The sequence below is a fragment of the Poromitra crassiceps genome (genome assembly GCF_964638095.1).
Source record: "Poromitra crassiceps genome assembly, chromosome: 1".
Lineage (NCBI taxonomy): Eukaryota > Metazoa > Chordata > Actinopteri > Beryciformes > Melamphaidae > Poromitra > Poromitra crassiceps.
The window spans coordinates 7493993-7520018 of record NC_139623.1 but is presented as its reverse complement, the minus strand read 5'-3'; the positions used below and the strand labels follow the sequence as shown (position 1 = coordinate 7520018).

At 42.6% G+C, this 26026-nt stretch overlaps 2 protein-coding genes across 4 annotated transcripts in view; one reads left to right on the top strand and one right to left on the bottom strand.

The window, feature by feature from the left end:
• LOC310783956 (uncharacterized protein) overlaps positions 1-4249 on the top strand; it is a 28802-nt gene extending 24553 nt beyond the window's left edge. For all 3 annotated transcript variants that reach the window (XM_083644895.1, XM_083644897.1, XM_083644896.1), the window contains exon 8: positions 1706-4249. In XM_083644895.1, the coding sequence (XP_083501021.1) occupies positions 1706-1751 (46 nt within the window). In that variant the 3' untranslated portion in view covers positions 1752-4249. The remainder of the gene's footprint in view (positions 1-1705) is intronic.
• LOC310783946 (uncharacterized protein) lies at positions 2188-19809 on the bottom strand. Its single transcript, XM_083644882.1, has 11 exons — positions 19531-19809; positions 18193-18238; positions 16156-16446; positions 14209-14283; positions 13386-13514; positions 8520-8570; positions 7871-7909; positions 7419-7460; positions 6850-6924; positions 6640-6685; positions 2188-5784 (listed from the first exon to the last, which is right to left on the bottom strand). Exons 1-11 carry the CDS (start codon positions 19579-19581, stop codon positions 5760-5762), a joined length of 870 nt encoding a protein of 289 aa, XP_083501008.1. The 5' UTR covers positions 19582-19809; the 3' UTR covers positions 2188-5759.
• Positions 19810-26026: the final 6217 nt, after the last annotated feature.

Here is a 26026-nt window from a genome sequence, read left to right as displayed (position 1 = left end):
GAACCAGTCTGGTGGGTAACAGTCTTTGCCAATTTGATCTACTTCACCCAACTCATCAGCCTCAACACCGGAAAACAACATCATGTGGCAAAACCCAGCTGAGGCTGTCTGGACTGAGCATCCACCCAGCTGAGCCTGTCTGGACTGAGCATCCACCCACCTGAGCCTGTCTGGACTGAGCATCCACCCACCTGAGCCTGTCTGGACTGAGCCTCCACCCAGCTGAGCCTGTCTGAGCCTCCACCCAGCTGAGCCTGTATGGACTGAGCATCCACCCAGCTGAGCCTGTCTGGACTGAGCCTCCACCCAGCTGAGCCTGTCTGGACTGAGCATCCACCCACCTGAGCCTGTCTGGACTGAGCATCCACCCACCTGAGCCTGTCTGGACTGAGCATCCACCCACCTGAGCATGTCTGGACTGAGCATCCACCCACCTGAGCATGTCTGGACTGAGCATCCACCCACCTGAGCCTGTCTGGACTGAGCATCCACCCACCTGAGCATGTCTGGACTGAGCATCCACCCACCTGAGCCTGTCTGGACTGAGCATCCACCCAGCTGAGCCTGTCTGGACTGAGCCTCCACCCAGCTGAGCCTGTCTGAGCCTCCACCCAGCTGAGCCTGTCTGGACTGAGCATCCACCCACCTGAGCCTGTCTGGACTGAGCATCCACCCACCTGAGCCTGTCTGGACTGAGCCTCCACCCAGCTGAGCCCGTCTGGACTTGTACAGCAATTAGCATGACACACAGCCTGGGGCCCTCCACCTGCGCCAGTACACCCCCTCCACCCATCACCTTCTCCATCTCAGTCATCAGACAATAGTCGAGAGAGAGAGAGAGAGAGAGAGAGAGAGAGAGAGAGAGAGAGAGAGAGAGAGAGAGAGAGAGAGAGAGAGAGCGAGCAAGCGAGCCTGCGGGCCTGTATGACCAAATGGGAAAGGAGCTAACATGTCCCAAGCTCCCCCTTGAACTGAGGCCTGCCTTGACAACTCTGCTGAAGAAGAAACTAACCTTGTAAGCAGTAAACCTCATCCTGGCATCATGACAACAATGTGCCAGCAGCCATCAGAAAGCAGAACAGCCTAAACCAGTTGAGCAGAGAGTCTCTCTCTCTGCCTCCTCCTCCCACCTTGCTCTTGTGTAACCATGGTTGGCTCTGTAGGGCCGGCTTTGTGCGGCGCAATCACTTTCTTTTGTTCTGGGGTGCAGGAATACAGTACCGTGACCTGCCAGTTGGGGGTTAGTGGGGTTACAGAGTTCAGATTAGTCTCCAGAGATCTCCGAGCGCCAGGGGATCCAGGCATTGTGGAGCAGACACCCAAGTCAATCTGTAAGGGTTAAATTCCTCTACAGGATTACTGGCTGCCTCCCGGAGGGCTGCAGTCAGCTCTGGCAGTGTTTGGTGCTGACTGATCGCTCTGCTGAAAAGAGGCTTAATCGCACAGCAACCCCGTGCTTGTTGGCTTAACAGTGCCCTGCCAGCTTTTAGAAGTCCCACCTGGGGATGAGCTGTGTTTTGAGGTGATGCAGTCACCTCCTCCTGTACCTTGTCAGACGCCTGCAGCACAAGCCGCACATGCTATCCCTGCTAACAAAACTGTGGAAAAACCCTCAATATCCAAAAGATGAACTAAATTGGGTTTCACCCTGTCTCCCGTCTTGATTTCTCCCTCTCTCCTTCCTGTCTGTCCTCCCTCTCTCTAGGATCTACTCTGTGCCTACAGAGCAGGGCCAGAAAGGGGCAGTCTAGTCCCCTGGAACGGACCGCTCCAATCGCCACAGCACACCAGCGAGAGATGACCAACGATGCACTGAGCTCTATCATATAATGTCTTTGCACAACAGCCTGCTTCTTACAGTATGGTTCCCTGCTCCGCGCTCCTACACCACGCCGTCAACTCAAAATGTAATATAGCTGTTGTGTTGGTTTGTCTCTGTCCCAGACATTTGTTCTGCTTACAGTATACCAGTAGCACCGTTTAGCCTGGGACATTTGGAACACGTTCAAACCTTCTAATTGGTTTCTATTTGAGGCATCCAAAGCCATTGAATATGGCTTAAAGTGGAAAAGCTTTCTTTGTTTAAAGGGATGATTTAGCACAGCCCCATTTTCTACCACCTGAAACGAGAAATTATTCCCACCAGCTATTTGCTGAAACGATATATTTGCGTTTTGATTCGGTGCATTTGAACAGACCTGCCTGTGTGTGTGTGGAGTGTGTGGCTCTTGTTTGAATAAGAAGACAAACCATGCTAATCCATAGTAAGCCAGCCCAGTTCTCACTTCATTCTCCCATTCAGTTGTCTGACATCTCCTGTCCGTGGCCCATTAGGAGTGACAAGGGGCGATGCAGTAGGGAGATGAAGCTTGTTCCACCCTCTTCTCAGGCTGGGTAAAAAAAAGGAACACGTGGAAAAAGCCAGTGTGAACAGCCTCTTCCAAGGCAGCAAATGAATCGACCGCCATGAATGATGTTGTTTTCTTTTCCCCTTCTCTTTTTCCTTTCAAAGGCTTTTTTCACACAACGTCGGCGGCCTCACACATTGTAAATAGCTCTCTGATGGCCGGGGAGGGTTAGATTAATGCCTCATACAACAAGAGACTGTGGGTGTGGGAGGGAGGGGGGGTGATTGGGAATATACCCACAATGCCCATGTTTCATTCATACCGAGCATGACGGCACATTCGCTGCTTCTCCTTTTCATTTAGATGGAAATCAACTGTGCCGTGTGAACAGAAGCGTTGGGACCGAGGCACCCGTTGGCTTATCTGCTCCTATTATGAGTTGCCTTGGCGAAGGTTAAAGGAGAAGGGCACATCCTGGTGATGTTTGGCACCACGCAGGTTTTCATTTGTAGCTTCACGAGGAGTACTTATTGTAGAGTCGACACATCTGAGAATGGCCACATGGGCTTGAAACCACTGGATTGGTTAAAACAGCATCACATGTTTTTCCTACACTCAACCTCCTTGCTTGCAACTCTAATCTCATGAGTGGAGGCCGGGTTTGGCTTGATTCCAGCCAGACTTTTAGAGAGAGCAAAAACAAGTGGAGTGTAGCCTGGATGGAGATCTTTTCTATAGTGCCTTCATGACAATTAAGCCTCCCAGTTTATTTGAATGAGACAACTCGTCAGGTGTGATTGTTGCTCGTTTGTGTGTGTGTGTACAGTATGTTTGAGTGTTCACATTTGAGCACTGTGTACATGTGTATGTGGTATTTCTAATAAGCAGAGTGTAGCCCAGTAAGCCTTCCCTATGTGTCAGCATTTCAAAGGGAGTATTTGACACATGCAGTACAAAACATTTCAGTTGAAGTCTTTGTAGTCTAACCATTCATATTCATATCCTATTCATGGAAAAAACGCTATTTCTGTTGGACAAACAAACCACTATGCAATAACTTCTGAATGTCTTCTCTTTGAATGCTTTTCCAAAATGTACAGTACAAAGCAAACAGATTTGTGGAATGAGCCGAGGACCAAACAATGTGCAGAAAGCCAAAGAGAAATATTTTGTCCAGTCTGCCCCACACGTGATCACTCTCTATTCCACTGTTCTTCCAGTAAAGCCTCTCCGCTATGACGCTGCTCTTGTCAAATTAACAAACGTTGCTGTGCTTTGTTTCTGTCTCATCATATATTGTGGAAAGGACATGCATTTTTTAAATCAGGCTATTCTTTTGTACTTGGGCTTAGAATACTGTATCATTAGGTATTCACTAATCAACCAAGCTATGCACTTGCAATGTGCCTTTTTATGGAAAAGAAATATCTTGGCTAAAAGGACTTTTTATATGCTTGATCAGGTCAGGGATGATGCCTTTTCTGCACACTTTTTTTTTGTAACGTTTTATTTGCCAAAAAGTCTGTATGTACAATATTGGTGTTTTTGTGTGTTTTATTGCAATAACAAAGTTGAATTTTGGACAATACATTTTACTTATCCTCATATGCACTCATTAATCCAGGTTAATCCATATGTCTAATATTGTTTGCCAAGGACATTCACAGTGGTTTTCATTTATATGTACTTTAACTTTTTTGTTAACAACTTAACAAAGTGTTTCAATAATACCAGACCATATCTTTCATAAAACAATTACAGTAGGTATATCATGATTTAATTCCTTTTGTACAGCAGTCTCAACTTTGTTCTGATATCAATTAGAAAAGTGAATACTATATTATGTAGCTACAGTATACTACTGATTGTGTTGATTTTAACATTAAATCTGTTATATAATTTACTGTGTTTTTGTCATTGTTGTCTGCATTGGTGCCATAAACATTATGTGCCAGTGGATCTTGTCTAATCTTAGGCTTTACTCACAAGCACAGAGCCACTAAGAGGCTTAGACACCGCTTACATCACATTTTAGTTGAGATCAAAAGTATAAAGAGCATGCAGAAACTATCAGGAAGGGGAAGTGGCCTAGCTCCGTTTTTAGACCCTGATAGAACTTGAGGGTAAAAGATTGTCAAATACGAGATGTTATGGGTTGTTTTTCATAACCTTTAATAATCCTGCATGCTGCTGTTATCGGTTATAAGATTCTTTTTACTTTTTACGTTTTTATTCCACATATATATGACAAACGGAGATACATATACAATTACACTTATTTTGCAACATATCCTTCCTGTCTGATCCATACATTGATGTAAATGTAGTCTTCTTCGATTGTAATTATATCTGTTCCGGGACAGCGTACATCAAATGGTGTCCTATCTTTACCAATGAATTGACAGTACACTAATTTTAATCCAACACAAATTGTGGATTACTCAAGACAGAAGGGGAAAACAAGGCATATACACACATCCATACAAGTGTAACAGCATATCTATCTATCTATCTATCTATCTACAGTATATAAAAGCGGTAAGTGGGCAATCTCTGTCTGTCTGTTCTCTGTTTCAATTTCTGTCCCACTGATGATGTCATAGTGATGTCATAAGAGTAAAATCATCTTATGACATCACTGATGATGTCATAGGCACTGTTGATGTCATAGGCGCATGCCTATAGGGCAGGCGAGGGCACGCAGCAGCCGCGCTGCGGGCGAGGCTGCGTAGCGGGCGAGCTGCGTATGCGAGCTGCAGGGCTCAGCGGGTGAGCCGGAATCGAGCGCGTGAGATGCCTAGTATTAAAATAAAACCAAAAAAATTATGAAGAAAATAAAATAAGAAAAGATAAAAGAGGTGACTACAGGTCAGACATTGCTTGTATTAAATGAGCCCATCTCACATCAAACATGTCTATTCAACTGTAATTTTGCTGTGATTTTCTCAGTGATTGTTTACCCTTTCTCTCCATTGTGTTCTGCAGGGGGGCTGCGGCTTCAACCAGGAAACCTATCATTTTTTGGGTTACAAGATTTTCAAAGAAACAATATGGAAACTAGCCTTCTTGATGGTTGAGGTGTGATTAACATATGAATCATCTCTTCATTAGCCACCAGGCTAGATAATCAATTTACTTTTCAGTTCATGTTGGCAAAGTAATGGAAATAACATTTAACAAAGATTAACCGGGTCATAATGCCTCTTTCCTTCACTTGTCAGCATGATTCATTTTACTTTGTTTATTCAGTGTTTTTCCATCTCGCTGTTCCTAAGCAAGGTACAGTCATTTAACCCACGCGCATGTGCACAATGATGCGTGTGTGTCTGCGCACACCAGCTGTTGATTGGTGTTTTTCTCGGATGGTTCCCTGTAGCTCGGTGTATCTCTCACTGTACAATTGTCCTCTGCTTATGCTCTGCCCACTTGATATGACCTGTAAAATAAACACACGGAACACTTGGACAATAAGACTAATTAATCAAACAATAAGTCAAGCCTAAATGTACCACACAATCAGGAAAATGATCAACATTTTGTTATGCAGTTCAGTCTATTATAGTATTGCCCAACAGATTGCCTAATCGTAATTGTTGTCATCCATGAATCATCATCACATGGATTTTAGTCAGCAGTCCGAGTTATTAGGTGTGTCTGAAGTGACTAATTATTTACCGTATATTATCCAGTATCATACGAGCTCAAAACCATTCACTTAACCTGTTCAACTGCAATTTATAGCAACATTATATAAACACAGCTGTCCTTCAGGCACATTTGATTTACTAAACAATCAAATGTTTGTTGTTCTCAAATGTTCAATGTTGTTGCTGGCAGCATACTTTTAAACCAATGATAATCAACCATTTTTATATCAAGGATCCTAATTTAGGCCCACAACACCCCCATTTGATTTGATCTTGTCTCTCAAACCTAAATCTGAGAATATTGTTATTGTCAGATATGGTTTTGTCCAGAGCTCCATAATAACTTTCTGTATTGTAGGCAGAGAGATAACAATATGGTCCTTCTTCTACAATCTCTAATCGTGTTAACTTCTTGTGAATTAAATAATGCTGACATTTAACAATCCATCAATTTGCTGCCCCCCCCCCCCGGAACCCCTTCAAGGACTCCTGGTGGTCCCCAGATGCCATGTTGAGAACACACTTTTGTGCAATTACAAAATGTAAAGATGATTTAATGTTCTTGAAGTACAAATGGAAGAATACAGTACTGTACATCATGCCCCCTAAGCATTACAATCTTTGTAATCTTTGCATATACTTACTTCTTCTTTGACCCCACGCGACACTTATGACACTTGACCTTGCCACCTACAACGAGTGATGAAGAAAAAGAAAGATAGCGAGGGTGGTTTGAGTGGTCAGTAACAGTCATATTAATAATAATAGTATAACAATAATAGTAATAATACAGTAATGGTTCAAAAAATGCAAGAGATACTATAGACAGGAGTGACTTTAAGTGTCATACTTACAGCCGATGACCATGATGCCCATGAGGAAGAGCACCCCTGCGATGGTCAGTCCAGCAACACGGAGAGAATGGTAATCTGGACATGTGAAACACAATGAGGCCATTTACACCTGGTGCTAACATGTGTTTTCTGTGATCAGATTGCAATCAGATTGTGTTTTATCACTTGAAATGCCAGGTGTAAACACCCCCAAAACGCATTGAAGAAGGATTGCAATCTGATCGGCCAAACCACCTCCGGAGGTGGTCAGGGATGCATTGTGTACACATTGAACACAAGTGTAAATGCATAGTGTCCTCTCAATCTGGAGACAGCAACTTTATGCGGATTGAGACGACACCCATTTCTGCAATCTGATTGCAATCAGATTGCAATCAGATAGCAGAAAATGCATGTTAACGCCAGGTGTAAATGGAATCAGGCTGAAGTGATCAAATACAATCTGATTGCAATCTGATCACAGAAAACACATGTTAATGCCAGGTGTAAATGGCCTCAATGCTGTTAATGTGCTGCACTTGAGGTGTATCAAAGCTTGGTTGAAAACAATCAAATTGAGCCTCTCTTACCATAGGTGAAACGTTTCTCCAATTCTGGATCTATAATAGTAGCTAAGAAGCAAAGTAGAGGGAAATGTATTGAATTAACTTTGACTGTACAACACAGGAAGCATCTACAGTGAGAGAAAAAAAGTCACCAGAGAACAACAGTCAGAGATGGTGTAACAGATCTACTGGCCCAGTTGACGTGCTGCTGATGGTGTATCAAAAGCCTATTTATGGTAAAAGCAGCACAGCATGGGGGACATACTGTACATATCCTATCTCTTGTGTGAGGTACAATCAAGCATTCATATGTTGGCAAGAGATGAAGTGAGGTGCTCTGTTCTCCCAGTCCTCTGTGGGTTTTGTTTGGGAGATTTGGGAATTGTGATACTGTCAAGTCTGCTCTGAGATAACGGCAAAACCGCGATGCCTGTGGCATTTAAGGTATCTATTGGAGTAGGAATTTTTTTAGTTACCATTGGTAGGTGTAGCTCGGGAGGATGTCCCATTGGATGCTGAGAAAATAGACAAAAACCATTCATTAGTTTCCCTGAATTATTTCATTTTCTCAATCTCTTTTCCCTCTTTCTTTAATATTTATAATATCAAATGCCCAGTTTTATAATCATATAGCGTAATTTCACATATTGGAACATAGTCTGTATTTTTGTCTGGGGCATACTGACTCCTTATCTTTGCCATATGAGTCCATACATAATTACTTCTCATTAAATTCCAGGTGCATTGCCACGTTTAACTCATTTTTTAATTGAATTTCTGCATATTTCAATAGTACGACCCTCAGAGGAAATTTAGTCTAACGACACTTTTTAAAACATATCAGCACTCCCCCCCCGTCTCTCTCTCTCTCCCCAGTGCTGTGAAATGCAGTAGAAATACTCCTCTGTATATCTCAACAAGGCCTGGGACTTTAACATTTCTAATTAGCCTACCTGATAATTAGTTTTTAAGCTTTCTGCATTCTTGATGTGAAAGCTTAAGTGTTTGCAATTGGTGTGAGGGGGCTGTGATACCAGAGTGCTCATGGTCTATCTTCCAGCCAAACGCAATGGCTCCACCAACAGGGTGTTGACAGTCAAGTCAATGAGAGGGACATGCTCGTACCTTGAGTGGTGTTTGTGAGCTTGGCTTTTGGTGTTGTCTGCGTCCTGGGAGCTAAGGCGCAGAAACATGAAAATGACATTCGTTTAATTTGAATTACAGTACATCAGATGCTCTTGTGTACAGTGGTAATGAGAGACCAGACTCAATGCATTACTATCAAGAACAGTTTAGTTCAGTTATGTTTATAGCCCCTTATCACAAGCATCACAATCATGTCTGTCTCACAGGGTTTTACATTGCATCATCACAGTCATATACTACAACATATATCCACACGCAACAATATACATGTTTTGGTAACGCTTTAGAATACAGCCCGCAAATAAGCATGTAGTTATAGTATAACAACGGGGTTTAGGGCTGTAGTTATAGTCTAACTATGGGGTTTAAGGAGTGAATTATAAGATCTGTACTTATAGTCTAACTACGGGGTTTAAGGAGTGTAGTTATAGTATAACAACGGGGTTTAAGGAGTGTAGTTATGGTATAACAACGGGGTTTAAGGAGTGTAGTTATGGTATAACAACGGGTTTAAGGAGTGTAGTTATGGTATAACGGGGTTTAAGGAGTGTAGTTAGAGTATAACAACGGGGTTTAAGGAGTGTAGTTATAGTATAACAACGGGGTTTAAGGAGTGTAGTTATAGTATAACAACGGGGTTTAAGGAGTGTAGTTAGAGTATAACAACGGGGTTTAAGGAGTGTAGTTATGGTATAACAACGGGGTTTAAGGAGTGTAGTTATGGTATAACGGGGTTTAAGGAGTGTAGTTATGGTATAACAACGGGGTTTAAGGAGTGTAGTTAGAGTATAACAACGGGGTTTAAGGAGTGTAGTTATGGTATAACAACGGGGTTTAAGGAGTGTAGTTATGGTATAACAACGGGGTTTAAGGAGTGTAGTTATGGTATAACAACGGGGTTTAAGGAGTGTAGTTATGGTATAACGGGGTTTAAGGAGTGTAGTTAGAGTATAACAACGGGGTTTAAGGAGTGTAGTTATAGTATAACAACGGGGTTTAAGGAGTGTAGTTATGGTATAACAACGGGGTTTAAGGAGTGTAGTTATGGTATAACAACGGGGTTTAAGGAGTGTAGTTATGGTATAACGGGGTTTAAGGAGTGTAGTTAGAGTATAACAACGGGGTTTAAGGAGTGTAGTTATGGTATAACAACGGGGTTTAAGGAGTGTAGTTATAGTATAACAACGGGGTTTAAGGAGTGTAGTTATGGTATAACAACGGGGTTTAAGGAGTGTAGTTATGGTATAACGGGGTTTAAGGAGTGTAGTTAGAGTATAACAACGGGGTTTAAGGAGTGTAGTTAGAGTATAACTACGGGGTTTAAGGAGTGAAAAAATACTTTAACTAGAGGGTAACAAGATCTGTACTTATAGTCTAACTACGGGGTCGCGGGCTGTATTATAAAGCAGGGGACAAATGTTTGTACTTATAGGCTAATTACGGGGTACCACACTGTACTTACAGGGTAACTACGGGGTTTAAGGAGTGTAGTTAGAGTATAACAACGGGGTTTAAGGAGTGTAGTTAGAGTATAACAACGGGGTTTAAGGAGTCTAGTTAGAGTATAACAACGGGGTTTAAGGAGTGTAGTTAGAGTATAACAACGGGGTTTAAGGAGTGTAGTTAGAGTATAACAACGGGGTTTAAGGAGTGTAGTTAGAGTATAACAACGGGGTTTAAGGAGTGTAGTTAGAGTATAACAACGGGGTTTAAGGAGTGTAGTTAGAGTATAACAACAGGGTTTAAGGAGTGTAGTTAGAGTATAACAACGGGGTTTAAGGAGTGTAGTTAGAGTATAACAACGGGGTTTAAGGAGTGTAGTTAGAGTATAACAACGGGGTTTAAGGAGTGTAGTTAGAGTATAACAACGGGGTTTAAGGAGTGTAGTTAGAGTATAACAACGGGGTTTAAGGAGTGTAGTTAGAGTATAACAACAGGGTTTAAGGAGTCTAGTTAGAGTATAACAACGGGGTTTAAGGAGTGTAGTTAGAGTATAACAACGGGGTTTAAGGAGTGTAGTTAGAGTATAACAACAGGGTTTAAGGAGTCTAGTTAGAGTATAACAACGGGGTTTAAGGAGTGTAGTTAGAGTATAACAACAGGGTTTAAGGAGTCTAGTTAGAGTATAACAACGGGGTTTAAGGAGTGTAGTTATGGTATAACAACAGGGTTTAAGGAGTGTAGTTATAGTCTAACAACAGGGTTTAAGGAGTGTAGTTATACTCTAACTACACTCCTTAAACCCCGTTGTTATACTCTAACTACACTCCTTAAACCCCGTTGTTATACTCTAACTAGACTCCTTAAACCCTGTTGTTATACTCTAACTACACTCCTTAAACCCCGTTGTTATACTCTAACTACACTCCTTAAACCCCGTTGTTATACTCTAACTACATGCTTATTTGCGGGCTGTATTCTAAAGCGTTACCCATGTTTTACTAGATTATGATACTACACAAACAGACAGAGCATAGACTGTGGGAGGAAACCACGAAAACACAGGGAGAACATGCAAACCCCCTAGCCCCATATGTGACGCTCGTTCTCTTGCTATACACTCACGTACTAGCGTCACACGGACTTCCATAAGGCAATAGGGGGGAACAGCTGTTCAAAACGCTCTCCTCCCCATCTCCGATGTCCGATTGCAGATCCGAAGACATGATAGTCCTCCTACGGAAGCCAGTAATTTAGCCGGAGCGGTTAAAATGATACTGCTGCATGAAACAACCGTTTAAAAGCCATCTTTCCACAGCCTGTGCTGAATTTACAGCAGGGTGTGTTTGATCTCACTATCATGGTGCACCACTTGCACGTGGCGAGCAAACACATGCAGTCACACGGAGACGGAGGCGGCTGTCAGTGATCAAATCATCCAAATAATCCAGCGCACCTGGGAAGCAAAACATGTCATGAAATACTCAAACTCCCAAGGTTCCTGTCGGCACTAGGAAGCTTCTCCTCTCCTAAATACGGCACAGGCTGTGGAAAGACTGCTTTTAAACTGTTGTTTCATGCAGCAGTATCATTTTAACCATTCGAGGATTATTATATCTTTGGATCTGCAATCGGATGTCGGAGACGGGTAGGAGAGCGTTTTGAACAGCCGTTCCCCCATTGCCTTATGGAAGTCCGTGTGACGCTAGTACGAGTGTATAGCGAGGAAACTAGCATGACATGATATGGGGATAGCAAACCCCATGCAGATCCGGGGTGGAGATTCAAACCCACGACCTACTTGCTGTGGGGCGACGGTGCTATGCCGCACAATTGATTCCAAAAACATCTTGAAACAAATTGACTTGCATGGAAAACTAGAACGGGCTAAATTTCCTTAAGAAAATGTAATTGTGCTTGCTGCCCTCGCGACGCCCCCTCCCCCTTGCAATGCCCCTGCCCTTGATCCCGCCCTTCCATCCAGTATAAATACAGCCCCAATCGGCAATGTGTAGCTAGGATGTCTCTATAGACGGTTACAATGGCGTACTAACTGGTTGCTAGGGCTGATCGCTATGGCATTTGTAAATGTTTGTTAGGCTGTACTAAGTAATTGTGGGCGGGAAATGGGCAGGCGTATGTGAGTAGAAGTGGGAGGAGCCAAGGAAACCAGGGCAGAAATAATTTTGATTGTAGAAGCTAGAGTTCCAAAGTTATGGACCAAAACATTTAGAGGGCAGCTATAGCGCCAGCGTGAGGTCAATCGGTGTAATTTTTTAGGCCCAAGTTGAAGAGTACTCTATGAACCTATGTACCCAATTTGGGAACAGTCGGTCTTATGGTTTGTAAGATACAGGTACTTAATGTTGCTATAGCACCCCCTATAGGCGAAATGACACAATTTGATTTGTCTCAGCTAAGAGTATATACGTGCACACCTGGACCAGGTTGGTTCGCATCGGACAATATGGTCCGGAGTTATGGTGGTTTTTGTGAAATAGGCCCCACCCACAAACATTCAGGAGTCGATTATATCTTTAAAAAAAAAAAAAAAAAATTATGCAGGGCAGTCCACACACACTGTGTGATGTGGTTTGGTGAAGATCGGACAAAATTTGAAGGAGAAATAGTGAAAAAACGCTTTTGGACCAAATTCAAAATGGCGGAAAATCTAGTTAGACGGAAATGGGCGGCGCCTATATCAGCAGATCCGGGATGACCCAAGGAATCCAGGGAAAAATACGTTTGATTGTAGATGCTACGGTTCAAAAGTTATGGACCAAAACTATGTGAACTTTGGGGGTAGCGCCCCGGGGTGGTGAATGGGGGGAATGGGCACTGCACTAGTAATACGTATGCCCCTGAAGAAAAGTTATTTTTTTAATCTTCAGATATTGCACGTGAAAATGATAAAATTGTGTACTACTGACTCTTAAATATATGTGGTATTTTGGATTTCAATATGAATTTATTCACCAATTTATTGTATTAGTCCCTAAAAATTAACTTAAATTCAATTAAAAATGCATTCACCAATCTCATCCATTCTCACAAGGTGGTCTATTTAAATGGGGCTGCCTTCTACACTGGTCTTTGCTACTCCAATGCTACCACACACATCGCTGCTGCCAAGCTTTGCCTAGTTCAGAGTCTTGCACGGCTCAAAGGTGAAACATGTATTCAATGTCTTGCTTTGGGCTCACTCTTGTATAGCCATCAGGGATTCTGCATCATGCTCCCTGATTAGCTTAGCATGCTCCTTGGCTAATCCAGCATATCTTCTGTAAAGAGCGGAGCCAACAGCGCCAAACATCAATGTATTTCCATTCGTTGCAACAAAAAAAAAAAATGTTAAATTTATGACAAGTGTCTCTGCAATGAATGACTATTTTGCAGTGTGGCTACCTGTTGGAGCCTTAGTTGCTGCTGTGATGGAGTTGTTGGTCACTGGCTTGTTGGCAGTAATGTTCTGGTCGGCATTCAGTTTAGGAGGGGAAGCACCTGTTGAAGGCTCCGCCTCTCGGGTGACTCTTCCTGTTACACAAAGGTATGGCTGTCACATTAGGGAAGACTGAAAGCCTTCTGTCCTTTTTGTTATGCTCAAAGGAGAACTTCACCAAAAAGCAATGCGGATTTATCTTGCATATCTCACACATATCCGAAGACTGTAAACAGTTTTGCAGTCATTTATTTAGTTTGACAGTTATTGAGAGTTAATTTAAGTTGTGGACCAGTGATGTCATTCATGCACAAATGACTACATCACTGGTCCACAACTGAACTCAAATCAACTCTTAATAACTGTGAATGCCTGCAGAACTGCTTACAGTTTTCGGACATGTGTGCGATCATCTGCAAAATAAATCAACATTGTTTTTCGGTGAAGTTCTCCTTAAGGTGCTGTGAAGGAAATTGTTTTGTTATTATGGGGCCAGGAGGGGTTAATAGGAATTTGAAACTTAATTTAAATTGAATAAAATACAAATAGGAAAAGAAAAAGAAAATATCTACAGACCTGAAAACAAAGAGCCATTAAAAGCTCGGGTGTACAAGCCAATAGTGCAATATGCACATTGATTTCTATTCATCGTCCAGATTTTAAGAGCAGCCTTTATTAGAACAAGGTCCTGAGATGAATGAGCATGGAAAGCTACTGGGAAAATATGAAATAGTCTGCAGACTCTAAAGGCTGCAAAGTGGCATCTCAGAATAGCCAAGAGGACTTTACCAGCGGGAGGAGGAGCAGGGGTGGGCGTTGCTGAGCGTGCCATAATGCTGCTGGTCATATTCACCGTTGTTAGATCTGTGGGGGGGGTGAGGAAAAGATACATTTGAACACACCAAAAACACAGATTAAGCCTCGTAGTGCGGCAATGTTACTTTGCAGCAAGAACAAAGAACAGTGTACTTTCCCCAACAATGCTGTGATGTATTCCTGGCGGGGGACTTGAGAATGTGTCTGCCAGGCTACAGAAGGGAAATAGGGCTGCTGCAGTCGCACAGAGTAAGTCATAATAATAGTCCTGTGAGGGGGGCAGAGTGGCTTCTGGCTAAAACAGAGCTAGCTTGTTGTATTGAGGCGAGGGGACAGTGAGGCCATTGTCACTGTACTCACTCAGCACATTCTAATTAATGAAGCACTACAAAGCCCTACTTTCTGAAGCTACTACTGTGATTACAACTCAATTATTGAACCCATGTTAAGCTGACTTCAACATTTTACTGAGGGGGCTTCTGAATTATAGATGAATTCTTATTTATTTATTTTTATTATTATTATTATTATTATTATTATTATTACAGTACTAGAAATTTTGCATGCTCAATTTCTAAGGTGGAGACAATGTAGCGCGGGGAGCCAGGGGAGGATAATCATCTGTGTGACATTCTCCAGCTCTGTCCCCGTCTTGTCTGCCTTGGCCTGGGCCAGAGCATCCTGCAGCCCGTTGTGCAGGTCTGCTCTCAACCTGTCTTGGTGGTTCTTCAGGTATAGTTCAGTCTGGCCTGGTCGCACTGTACTATTGGGCTAGTCTCTTCTCTTCAACTCCAGCATAGCGTAACCTGGAGTTAGGCCCCCCTCGTCTGGAACATGACATCATCACTGATGACATCACCGATGACATCATCACTGATGAAATCATCACTGACATCACTGATGACATCACATCATTAGGTAATCAGGGCAATCAGCTAATTAAAAAACCCAGGTCCGTCAGGTCACCCGCACGGGTGCTCTTTACAACCCCTGAAAGTTTCAGCCCAATCGCACGTAAAATGGCACAGCGGCGGAAGGACAAAATTCAGCTCATTCACTCACACGCATGCACACGGACACTTCTCAAATTATAATAAGATAGATAGATAGATACATAGATAGATAGATACATAGATAGACTAGGCATCTCACGCGCGCACTGTGCGGGCGAGCCTAGGAGCCATGACATCATCACTGATGACATCACTGATGACATCAGTAGTAACTGATGACATCATCAGTGACATCATCACTGAACTATAGCCTCAGACTTAGGGCAAACAGCCTTAGGGCAATTGATATGCCCAAATAAAAAAATCTGGCTCAGTCAGGTCGCCACACTGAAAGTTTCCGCTCGATCGCACGTAAAACAGCATAGCTGTGGCCGGACAAAATTTTGGGGAAAAAAAAAGAGTCCACTTTGCCAAATTTATAGTATATAATAATAGACTTATATTTATAGTATATAGTATATACTTGAAAAAGGTCTTGTACTGAAACGTATTAAAATTTCCATTTTTGAGCAAGTGAAGACAGTGAGCCATTCTTTTTCTCATTTTTAAGCGGTGCAACTGCTTTTCTGAGTGACTTTGTGTGTATGAGCGAAGAGTTCACCTGAGATGTAGTCACCGAAAAGTTCACCTGGAAGGGGATAGGGTGATTAACTGATCACTCGAGCAACTGTGATCTTATCTTAGTCACAATTTTGTGACTAATGATGTCAGTCGGGCAGTGTGTGTGTGTGTGTGAAGTGATGTCACTCAACTGGAAATTATGTCACGCAATCCCTTGCATGGCTTACACCCGGGTGTGATTTTTTTATTTTATTGTTTTGACTTTGAAAAGCCCTGCTAGAGACTTGTAGAGGTTATAAGAAAGAACAGCTGCAGAATGCACAAGGCGGATGAAAACAAGACTTACTGTAAAGAAGCACTGTTAGGTTCAGGTTCTTTAGACACTTGTTAGTCCCATTTGGTAGGAGCTGGTTGATGAAGCATTTGGGAGTGATGTTCCCGTCGGTTAGGTTCTCCACTGTCCAGGTCACATGGTTGACACCCTCCTGTAGACCTATGGGGCTTCCCACAGAAGCCTCCCAGCCCATCCCCTCATGTCGTGCTGATGTGCTGCAGTTGACTGACACGGAGCCTCCATATCGCACCACCACAGTGGGAGGGCTCAGCTCAATGGGACAGGAGGCACTCATCACATGGCCTGCAGGTAAACAGCACGGGACAATGCAGGGTCAAAAACAAAGAAGCATGCCTACAATACACTACAGTGAGATACAAGTGGTAATAAAACTATATCTTCAATTTAAAAAAATAAATTCTATACCGCTGCGATAGCTACAAATAATTTATCCCATTGACCAAGTCATTTGATTCATTCATGCACAAATGACATCACTGACGATAAGCTTGGCATGGCAACCTTACCTGATGCTGCCAGACCAGGGCGGTATTGTGTTCACAACAATACCGCCCCCATCTGGCAGCATCAGGTTAATGGCAACGCATCCATCCCATTGTCCTGATGTTGGAGAGGAACTGGTGGGAATGGCTGTCACTGTGTAGAGAGAGAGTCTGCAGCTCAGTGCTGGGGACTGGGTTAGAGAAGGGAGTGAGAGCTTGATGGCTCCATAGCCACAGCACTTGCTGAACATCTTCGCTCCCTACTTCTTCCTGGCCTACTCCCACCCTGGCCTTGTTCTAACCTCAGCACGGAAGGATTTATGACATCCTAGATGACATCACCATGTCTATGACATCAATGATGATGTCATGGATTGTGGATGTTGATTGTGTTCGATCACTGATGACGTCACAATAATCGCCGTGTTCGGAATGGTTCACTCATTCATTTACTCACTATTCCGAGCTACTGTAGTGACTTTCTTCTTCTCCTTCGGCAAAGACAACCAACCGCATTGCATCGTGGTATACCGGCTAAAATGTAGGGTACATTCACTGTTCACTAGAAATCGCTGTGCATTGTGGTTATTTTATAGTGGACTACATAGTGAATCAAATTAACAGTTGAGAATTCGGACACTAGTACAAGTGAACACACTGAATAGCCCACTATTTCTGTCATAGGGACCGATTCCAAACAGGGCTATTTTCTATGACATCACTGATGATGTCACAATGTCTATGACATCACTGATTATGTCATAGGATTGTAGATGTGTGGGAGTGTGGGTGTGGAATCCGCCCGGTCCACAGATTCAGGCTTCCTCATCTGTTGAGTGGATGAGATGTTGCTTTGAACGAAGCTGTCATTCGAGCAAATGTGATGTCATCAGTGATGTCACCAGTGATGTCACTCAAGCAATTATGATGTCACCAGTGATGTCACTTTGAGCAATTCTTTCTTCATCCCCCCCCACACACAGCACTCACAGCGCGGAGCAAAGTGGCAAAATCGAGCTGTGCGCGTCGCCAAGGGGAGCGCTGCCACCTAGTTGACCCAGCGAGCATTTTTCCGTTGAAAAGACATTTAAAAAAAAGACAAGTTCAAAAGTTAAAGTTTTTTCACCCACTATTTGCAGACGTTGTTGATTGAACGTTCACATTTAGACCATATTTCACCAGGATCTTAATTTAAAAATGCAACGCCCCGCACGGGATTCAAACTGCCGATCTCCCACATTCAGGCCACCGTGCTCCACTAAGGGGCTCTCCCCCATAGGAAAACAACAGGACAGCGGAGAGCGCAGCGCTGTTTTAGTCACACCCCAAGTATGACTTCGATCCAACGAACGGTTCTCGAGATACAGACATGTATCATACAGACATGCAGATACAGACAGATGGTCTTGGTATTATAGATAGATAGATATATAGATAGATATATAATTATAGATTGTTGGATTTGTGCAGAGGGTAAGTTGTGAATTCACCCGTAGCGTGAGGTGTTTGAGTGCAGAGGAGATAAAAGGAGATTTTGTGTACTCACCTTTTAATATGAGAAACATGAAAAAGGTCATGCAAGTCAAATGAATCTGAAAGAGAAAAGACATGAGAGTAGAAGAGTCAAACACATTCTCCATGGTGTTGCAACGTGTTGTCTCCTGTCATTAATGCAAGATGAAGCTCTGCTACTTCAACTGAAATCTGCTAAATCATCTGAAGCCCCTTGGGTCACACAGGTGACTCTATAATGAATACAGGTCACATAAATGCACATCTCATTAGTACATAAAGACACTGTTGATATGTAATCTGTCTCTATAGTCACAGGAATGTTTTTCAAATTGTTATACCAGGACAAGAGTACAAGCAAGGTCTTCTCAGATGGTTCTACTAAGAGAATCCTCCACGGAACAATTTGTACTGTCAAACCCTGTTGTTCTGTATTCAGTTACTCAGGTTCTACATGTGACTAACAGACAGGAAGACATGCTCAGGAAGGCAGGGAGCTGCTTTTAACGTTTCATGGGGCTGATATCACCCACATACCTCACACAGTAAGATAGATTATTATTTTGAATATCAAACAGTATAAGTTTCCCAACATAACCAGCTTTGTCTCATTTGTCAAAGAAAAATGATTGAGCCCACATGTAGGGTTACATCTGGAATCCTCCCACACACGCCTTTTGAACTTTTCTCCACTACTGATCAAACCTCATCATATTTTTTAGCTTGCCACTGCCACAAATTAAAAGCCAAATTATGAGGACGCTTCAATACGGTAATAAAAATGCTCTGGGTCCGAGGGTAGCATTCTGAGAGGGAACAATATTTCTCCTCCCTCTCAAATTTTTTTATTGACCTCATGAGTAAAATAACTCTAAAATAGATGAAAAACAAAAAACCGGTCCAATACTGTATTATTTCACAGCAGCACAGGCAGCAGAGACGACAGAGGATGCAGGGGGAGAGCTATGGGTCTGGGCCAGTGGCTTGTTGGTTTGAATCCATCGCCCGGCAGAAATTAACCTCGATCTTTGACCTATCCCGGTGGCAGCTCGTCCTCGGGGGGCTCGGGACACTGTGACAGGTGAGCGTGGCCATCATGGACTGTGACAGCATCAGATTAGCGGCTCGTGCCAGTCTTCATTTCACTCCAGAGCATATGTCAAGATGAGGCCTCATTTCCCTCCAGGCTGTACAAGCGTGTCTCCCTCCCCGGCCTAATGCGGCCTATACACTGACCCACCTGCCTGTTTGTCACATCATCCAGCACGCTGTTCGTCCATTTGTCTGTCATCCTCCATCAATCTCTTCTCGGCTTCCTCCACCAACAACACCCCTCTGCCCTCTGATATTTAGCCATCCATATTATGCTCACCTTAGTATCCATCCTGTGGTGTGCCTTCCACATTGGTATCCAGAGCCTCATCGTCCACGGTGCTGTCCTCTCTGTATGTCACGGTGCTGTCCTCTCTGTAGTAATGGCTGATGGAGCAACGGTTAGTCAACCACACCCGTGTGCTAACCATCACAACTTCCTCATCCAACTGCCTGAAATCTCTCTCGCTCACCCACTCTCATTCACATGACATGGCCGCCTCCTCTGTCTTCCTCTTATGCAGCTCTACTTCTTGTCCTTCAGATTCCTCTCTTTCATTTTGTCTGAGGCATGTCTGTTTGCAGCTCAGCTGTCTCCCAACATGGTAGCCCGTCTTCCTATTTCTGTATCCTTTGATTTGTCTGTGTCTGTGTTTTTGTATGTGCGTGTTCACCTTTGTTTTGGGCTTTGCCTGCCTGTCACTCTGTCTATTTGACTTTCTCTCTGTGTGTTTGTATGTCTCCCAACCCATCTGTCATGTGTTTTCCTGAATGCTACTATCTCAACAAATGAGAATGCTGGCCTTTTGCGGTAATTGGCGATAGCTGGTAAAAGTACACTCACTATAAGCAATGTAAGATGTATTGGCGGAAATTAAATTAAATTTTTACATTTGAACACACTGACATTGACGTTTATTCTGAAATATTTGTGGCCCTCAAGTCCATTAAATACCGACTTCATCCAGCATCTATAGAAGTGATTGTTTTTGTCACATTTTATAATAACAATAATAATAATTATAGCTGCTGCGCAGCAATGGGTCGTGGCCGGGCAAGTCTCAAGTCTTTTAGCTATAGTCCAAGTCACGTCTCAAGTTTTTAGTCACAAGTCCAACTTATGTAGAGGAAGCATGAACGATTAATAGATGACATCATCAGTGATGTCACAACACTGATGACATCAATGATGACATCATCAGTGATGTCACAATGCACAATTGTGCAATGTTGCATAAATACAACATTGCATTTAAACAATAAAACGTTATAAGTTACCACTCATACTAGGGTTGCTAATATATTATTATTTTTCGTCTCCATAAAAAGTGCACAGACATACAGACAGGCAGTCACACACGCAAGTTACTTGCCTCCTTGCTGTTGTGAAGGAGTGGATGAGGTACTGAGAGAGCTGATGTTAGATGCACTGGAGAGGGAGGCTGAGTGACTAGTAGCCACTTGGGAAGCTTGTCTTCTCTGTCCTAGGGTGCAGCTGAACCCTTGCTTCCTAAAACACAATAAAACACTATCATATGTTAACACTCATACTACGGCTAGAAATATTTCTTCATCTCCAGAAAGGTGTACAGACAATCAGACACACAAGTTACTTGCCTCCTTGCTGTTGTGGAGTGGATGAGGTACTGGGAGAGATGGAGAGGAAGGCTGAGCAATTTATAGATGAAGATGACATCATCAGTGATGTCAAAAACTGATGACATCATTGATGACATCATCAGTGATGTCACAATGCACAATTGCTCAAGTGACATCACTGATGACATCAGTTATGACATCATAAGTGTGTATGTTTTCCCAGGATGGTGAGGGCATGTCCTACCATTCCACAGGATGGCAAAGGCATCGGTGCTGTAGTCTACATGAGGGCAGAATTCAAAATATTGTCAAAAGTTCAGTTTTTGAGATAGCATTCTGATATTTTACACACTTCAACTATACTGTGAAAGCAAAACTTGGTCGTTTTTTTCCGTGAAGTTTTGAGCTTTATTTAGCGAGAATTTGCACTAGGTGTTTACAGTACCATTTACAGTAAAACATTTTGATGCACTGTAGGCTCAATTTTTGATCTATCAAAAATCTGTTTTTATACTTTTGTGTAGGACAGTAACGATGCAGATGCTGGAGTTTGGTGTCGTTTGAAGAAAAAATGTGGGAGGAGTAGGGTTTAATTCGTTTTACAGTTTTACAGTCTTTAGACTTCATAATTGGCCATAGGTTGCAGTGTACAAAAGTTTCTCCTCATTTGGGCGCACATTTCGGTGGAAGTGCCAAAGCTGTAGCCCATATGCCTGATTTGTTATGAATTTTCAAAGTTTGAAACTTTAGACGGTCGCTGTAGCGCCACCATCAGGACTATTGGCGCCAAATTCACGTCAACTTAGTTTGGCATGGGACTAGACCTTTGTGCAAAGTTTGGTTTATTTTCATGCATGGGAAGTCGTAACTTCCCGGGAGAAGAAGAATACAGGCAAATACAATAAGTGGCCCTGCCGCTTCGCTGGCCCGGCCACTAATAATAATAATTATTATTACTGCTACTCTTATTATTTTAAAATTTATTTTTTGCCCTCAAGAGGTCCAGCTCTGTCCAACCTAATAAATTAAATGTTTTTGTAAATACACCTGATGCTTGCATTGGAAGGAGAAGATCAAGCAGATATTCAGGTCTCACACTGAAATGCAGTTAAATGGTGGCATTGCAAAGCTGGTAAAATGGGATATTTGCAGATTGTGTAGCTTCAAGGCCACAGGAGCAGTGTCTACAGTATGACTGTAACCCTACCACATTACCCAACAGAGCACAATTCAGCCTGTTACAATGGACAAAGACTGCAATTCAACCTGCCAAACAGAGAGGACAGTCTTTGTCACAGCAGTCGGGGGAGCTTTGGCATCAGCTTGTCCACTCACCGGTCACATTCTCCACCTCTGGTTTCTCAAAAGAAGTTTACAATAATGAATAATGAATTGACAGGATCAACATTACTTATATACCATTTTATTGTTAACTATCAAGTAATTAATTCTATGGCTTAACAGTTTACTAAAGATTCGTAAATGCTATAATGTTTAAATGGATGGTCAAGGATTGGCCATAACAAACACCATGTTCGAGCATAAGGATGCTCATAAGTGTACGTAGTACCAAGGTCAATGAGTGATTTTGTCATCGTGTCATCTGACCTGAGGCCGCATGTCTTGGACAGTCACATGAAGAGAGGGGCAGAGCTGTCAACTCACCATCTGATGGTGGTGAGGGTGAACTGGGAATGTCTGGCGGAAGCCCCTGTCCAGGAGACCTTCAACTACCTCTGGCGGAACTTTTCTGGCATCCCTGTGGAGGCTGATCGGACATCGAACCAGAGGGCTTAGTGTTCAAAGCTTCCATTGCTGAAGCTGTGGTTTCAACTGGAAATGCAACTCTGGGGCTGTATACAAGAAGGGGCAGAGTAGACTTTCTGAGGAAGCTTAGATCCTTCAATGTATGCAGCAAGATGTTGCATATCTTTTACCAGTCTGTGGTGGCAAGTGCAATCCTCTTTGCAGCCACCAGTTGGGGCAGCAGCATTGGAGCCGGGTGACTAAGAAACTGAACAAACTGATACAGAGAGCTGGCTCGGTGCTGGGGACCACTCTGGACTCGTCTGGAGGCCCTGGAGGTGGTTGTGGAAAGATGTTGCACAAAGTGCTCAAAATAATAGACGACACGACACACCCCCTACACAACACGACACACCCCCTACACAACATGACACACCCCCGACACAACATGACACACCCCCTACACAACACGACACACCCCAACCTACTTGGCTGGACAACGGAGTGTTTTCAGTTAGAGGCTCCGTCAGCTCCCATGCAGTAAAGACCGTTACAGGAGGTATTTCGTGCCCACCGGAATAACCATATATAATAACTCCCATACATGCAGAGAGAGGAGACTCCTCCTTTCCCTCCCTCTCCCTCTCTCCTCCCCTCCCATAAAGGCACTACTTAACTCACATTGCACACTGTACACTTTTTGTACACACAGCACACGTGTACTTGGAATGATAGTAATAATAGTATTATATTATAATATGATACACGTGGACAGTAGTAGTTGTGTAAAATATGTATATATTGTTTCAATGTATACAGTATATATACTGTATTATATATTTATGGTATGTACGTATATACCATCTATATACAACCCTAACCCTTTTCTTTGTGTGTTTTTGAAATAAGTATGTTATGTTACTGTCATTGACTCGCTGCTGTAACCCAAGAATTTCCCTCCGAGGATAAATAAAGTACTCTCTCACTCTTTCTCTATCTGTCTATCTATCTAGATATCTACGGTATCTACAGTATCTATCTATATCTTTTCAACATTGTGTTTGTCATGATATTCAAATCAAAAACATCACGAAACTTGGTATCAACTATTTCACAATCTGCACTGCTTATTGAAATGTCCCAAGGTCTAAACAGCTATCAATTCTAAAAACTACGGTAACTTCTCACACCCTCAAATATTCTCTACTACTCCATTCTTGTCTCCTACACTCCCCATCACACTCTAAGTCAAATAATTTATGATTCACTATTCTCAATCTCTAATTCTTATTTCGATAATAATTTGTTTACTTACCTGTCAATTTTTTGTCTATGTAGATATTTAATTTGATTGATTTACATATTTTTCTTATTAATATTTTTTTTGCATCTCAGTGCATATTATATTGGTGTAATTATGTGGATAGGTACACATGAAAAAAGGGAAGGTCCGCACACTGAAGGTCCAATTTACCGTTTATTTAGCCATCCAGCAGCAAGTGACGTTTTGAGCCATCCCTCTTCCTCAGACAGGTACAGATAGGTACACATGCAAATAATTTTTTATGAATGCATATTTGTATACATTAGGGTCTTCATTCTCTAAACAAATGCAAACAAAAGCAAATGTGTTAATGAGAAACATTCAATACACTCAGGTTGATATAGGATTACAAGCATGAACTTTTTTCCCTCATAATCTTTTTGTTAAATGTAAACCTTTGGGCAAAAACATGAGGGGAAAAATAAATATGAACTGCTACGTGAAATGGAAATAAAATAGCAAAAATAATAATAAATATAGCCGCAAGCGGCGATGCGGGGTTCACGCTTCCGGTGACTTGGGGGTTATACATCAGATATACCAAATAGTGCACATTTAGTCAGAGATATGTGGACAAGTGCACCAAGTTTGGTTTAGATCCGGTGACCTGGGGGTTAAATGTGACATAGACACCAAATAGTGCACATTTAGTCAGCGTGTGAGGTTAAATGTGACATACAGATGCCAATGAATAGAATAGAAAGTTAATGTCATGTGGAGTAGGTTGATTAGAAGATTTTAGATATGAATGAGAAGCAATTCATTTGTTTTATTAATTCCTTCATCGCCAGCACACTTTGGAGGACATACAGTTTTTACATTTTGATTGTATAGCAATTATTTTACATGCTTTACTTTACTTTGTTTATTTAGACAGGACACATTAATAAGACAGTTTTACACATACAGAATCATCCATATGTGACAACGGTAAATGTGCCAGGATTAGCCGAAGCTAATTTTCACCCGCAGTCCTCGGGACATAGACAACTAAAAATTACAAGATAAATACAGGATACGGGAATAAAAAAAGCAATATAATAAAAATGCACAAGGGATAACAATACATACACAGGATAAAAGCAATACACACAAACAAGATAAACAGATAAAATAATAAAATGATAAAAAGATTAAATGTCTGTAGAGAAGGCTACTTATTATGGGTGCAGTGTTGTTTCGTTTTGAGCCATTCCTTGAGTTTGACTTTAAAGGTAGGGTATGTGGGGCATTCCCTTACTACGGCCAGGAGATTGTTCCAGACCTTTCCGCCCACAATGGACAGGACGTTTTTTCCGAATGCGGTGCGTCTGTGGCCTAACTCAGTCTCCTCTTTGACACGCCCCGGTGGTCATGCCCTCCACGGACCTCCGCTTAAAAAACTCCCAGAGTGGGTGGGGCAAGACCATGGAGACACTTAAAAACAAAGCAGGCCTGTCTGAAGGTTTTAAAATTGTCAAAATCAAGGAAATTATGCTTCTTTATAATGTTACAGATATGAGCGAAGATGGGTTTTTTATCGAAGATCTTTAGGGCTTTCAGAGAGATTCAATCGGCTTAAGAGTTGTTTTACAAGCCAAACACCAGGGGCCGGTTGCACCAACTGGTCTTAACTATGCCTGGTCGTAACTCCTACGTCGGTCTTAGTTAAGACCATGGATTTACGCCTGTTGCACCAACACGGCTTACGTCTGGTCTTAACTATGCTGGTCGTAGCAATGCGCGTCCATGTGAATTGCCAGGGAATGCACCCTGATTGGATGATGTTGCAAAAAATGTGCCTCGCGACCTGTTTGGAGCACTGTGCCACTGGCCACTACGCTCTCTCAGCCACTACTGTAAAACACCCTCCCTCCTCTCACCCTCCCTCGCTCCGGGGGGAAAATGGCGGCGATTGAGCCAGAAAGACAGTCTGAATGAAATTGAATGTAACGTTCCCAATTCTATGTATTACATTCTAAAAAATTAACGGCAACATTTTGGAAGGCTAAGCCACACAACTAGTTAGTTATAATCTAACGTCGTGCTTTCAAAGACGGCGAACTGGCGGTGTTACGACGATGACGGTCAAAAAGGTCTCCGCGGAGATCTCTGTTACAGGCAGGCT